General features: G+C 60.2%; 1 protein-coding gene across 1 annotated transcript; it reads right to left on the reverse strand.

The window, feature by feature from the left end:
• Positions 1–288: 288 nt before the first annotated feature.
• Positions 289–2,494, reverse strand: LYPD5 (LY6/PLAUR domain containing 5). The gene is made up of 4 exons (XM_034986672.1): positions 2,376–2,494; positions 1,670–1,846; positions 1,307–1,453; positions 289–896 (listed from the first exon to the last, which is right to left on the reverse strand). The coding sequence occupies exons 1-4, from the start codon at positions 2,437–2,439 to the stop codon at positions 637–639; spliced, it is 648 nt and encodes a 215-aa protein (XP_034842563.1). The 5' UTR covers positions 2,440–2,494; the 3' UTR covers positions 289–636.
• Positions 2,495–3,033: the final 539 nt, after the last annotated feature.

Here is a 3,033-nt window from a genome sequence, read left to right on the forward strand (position 1 = left end):
ATTGGGATAATAGCCCAACTCACGCTGGGTGGCTGTTGCGTCCCAGGTAGTCCATGTTCCTCTCATTAAATTCTGAACACAACCACTGCGAAGTAGAGCTTGTCATTAGTGTAGATTTTATTTTCACCTCTGCCTTATAGGTGAGGAAACAGGTGCAGAGAGGTTGAGTAACTAGCCACAGGCTAGATGGTAGAGCTGAAATTTGAACTCGTGCAGGCTGGCTCCAGAGTTTGTGCTCTAGCTCCTAGGATATGCTGCCTCTCAAACCTCTCATGATGATACAAATAAAGACATTCTTGTAGCTCCATGCTGGCTCTAGAGGGAGGAAAGTGGGTTGTGGGGTGCCAGGGCCTCCCTGGTGTCAGGACTGCTCTTCATGTGGGCCAGGATGTGGCTGTGTCTCCCCACCCTGGGATGATGGGGATGTTTCCCAATGTCTCCCAGGCCTGCTGATCGGGTATGGGCAGGGCAGGGGTAGGGAAGTGGTGGGGTGGGGGGTGGTGGCAGAGAGAGACAGGAGTGCAACTCTTGTGTGACATCATTTCCCAGTGAGCCACATTACAGAGGCTGAAGTTTCTAGAAGCGGGTGCGTGCCAGCCCCCAGCATCCTGCTCATAAAAAGGCCGGAGGGGCTGTCTAAGAGAGGGGCACAAGGGGTCCTCCCAGAGTGCCCACCAGCAGGGGGACCATGAGGAGCGGGGCCATAAGGAAGGGCGCCTGGGAAGGGGCGGTGCCCGAGGCAGTGGTGAAGGGCTGGGTCACGGAGTCCCTATTGCAGAGGTGCCCCTCACAGCAGGAGCCCTGCAGGTCGATGTTTGTCCAGGGGCTGGAGGTGCCCTTGATGGTGCAGGAGGGCCGATGGCAGGTTCTGATGTACACGGGGACTGAGAAATTGCCTGGGGGGGTGGGGCAGTGAGGAGGGGGTCAGAACTGAGGGAGGCAGCTGTACCTGAACCTCCACCTCAGAGGCCGGGGCCACGACTGGGTCCTCAGACTTACTTCCGGTCTCTCTCCTCAGACTACAGTCCTGCCTCCTCCCTCAGAGCAGGGACATGGCTTCCTCCTTCAGACCAGGCCATGCCTTTTCCTTCCAGACCAGGGCTCTGCCTCCTGTCTCAGACCAGAGCCATGCCTCTTTCCTCAGACCAGGGCCATGCTTCTCCCTCAAAAGACAGCCATGGCTCTTCCCTCCCAGCCACGCCTCCTCCTTCAGACCAGAGCCGTGTCTCCCTGTCAGGCCTGTCCGGCCCTCAGGCCCTGCCTTCACACCCTTTGCCCAGGCTCTGCCCCGCTCCCAGCCCCTCACCGACGGTCATTTGGCCATTGCCCTGGAAGCAGACACTTTGGTCCTGGTGACAGTGGACCTGTCGAGACTTCTCCGGGGTGCAGTCCTCCGGGTGGATCCCTAAGCAGGCGTAGCACTGCAAGCCGCTGAGAGTCGGTGGGTTGGGCGCTGGCAAGAGAGCGTAGACGCACACTCAGGTAATGGTTGCGAGGTACGGTCGTGTGGGCTGCGCACTGCATCGGGGCGCCCACCTGGCCTGACTGACGTGAAGGTCTGAATCCTAGCACGATGGAAGAGGCGCCCAGTGGAGGCCACGCCCCTTCCCTGTCCGGCGGGCCCCCCCCCCCCCCAGCCCACCCCGGCCAGCCCCGCCCTCCCGCTCACCCGGGCTCAAATTGGGGATGGAGTCGTGGGTCATGAGGTCGGCGTTGCACAAGTCAGTCGCGCAGCCGCGCACCACCGAGTAGTCGGGCGGCAGCGCGTGGTCGTTGGACAGCATTCGGCCGGTAGGCGGGCCTGTCCAGCAGCCCTTCTGTACCATGGTCACTGAGGCGCGGTACCCTGGGGGCGGGAGGGGACCGGGGCCTGGTGCGTTGCCTCGTCCCAGCCTCCTTCCTCCTTTCCTTCTTACCTCCCCGCTCGGCCTCTGTAGTCTCCAGTCTCTCCCTCCTCCTCCGCTCTTCTCTGGCACTCACCTGGCCTGTCCCTGCTGCCCTTCTCTTTCCTCCCTCTCTCCCTGCAAACTCCGCTTCCCCTAGTCCCCCTACTCCTCCTCCCCTCACCAATCCCTTCCCACCCCCTCCCCACTCTGTTATCCCCCTCCCTTCCCCCTCCCCCAGTCTCCCACGGTCTCCTGCCCTACCTCACGCCCCTCATCCTCCCCGGTCTTTCTCCCTCCCCTTCTTCCTCCTCGCGTCCTCCACCTCTGCTCTCTGTCCTTAGCTCTGCCCTTCTCTTCTCCCCAATCCCCCCAGCCCCTTGGCTCTTCCCCTCTGCCCCCTCCCTCCCTAATCTCTCACCCCCGTCTCTGCCCCCACCCCTTTGTCTTCTGCACAGGCTTCTCCTTTTCCTGCCACTTTCTGTCCCTCACCAGTGTCCAGGGACAAGACAGCCTCAGAGCATCCATGGGGACAGGAGACATTGTGGAATTTCATGCCGCTGAGGTCAAAGGGCCCAAAGTAGATGTGTTGAAAGTTGTAGCATTGTCGGGCCTGGGACGCTGAGGAGAGAAGCAGGGTGGATGTGTGTGGCGGGGGATAAGCCTGTTCCAGGAACTCCCCCGAGCTCCCCCTAGCAAATGACAGTCTCACCAGCCAGGCTGCTCTGCTCTGAGGGGAGCTAGGCCTTGCTGCCTAGACAGAACTAGGCACGCTAGGATTCAGGCCTTCATGTCAGGCTAGGCAGGCCCCCGAAGCAGTGCGCAGCCCATACCACTGTACCTCGAAACCACTGCTGTGGCTGGTCATGGCAGTGTCTACCTCCTGGCAGAGTAATGGCCTCTGTGCACCTGCCAGTCCAGTTTCCCTCCCCCAGCTATTCAGGATCTCCACCCTCTTCCAGGAAGCCCTCTAAGATTAGATAAAGGAGGAAGTGATTCACTCCTGCTCTGCCTGTCCCTCTTCCAACTAAACTCAGGATGTCCAGTAGCACTAAAAGGCCACGGGTAGAAAACAGACTCCAGCACAGGTAATGGGATGTGCGATCTTGTACTACAAATGTACACACACAGCCAGCCCCGGCGACACACA

This window comes from Mirounga leonina, unplaced genomic scaffold (genome assembly GCF_011800145.1).
Source record: "Mirounga leonina isolate KUSES-001 unplaced genomic scaffold, KU_Mleo_1.0 Mir_376, whole genome shotgun sequence".
Taxonomy (NCBI): Eukaryota; Metazoa; Chordata; class Mammalia; order Carnivora; family Phocidae; genus Mirounga; species Mirounga leonina.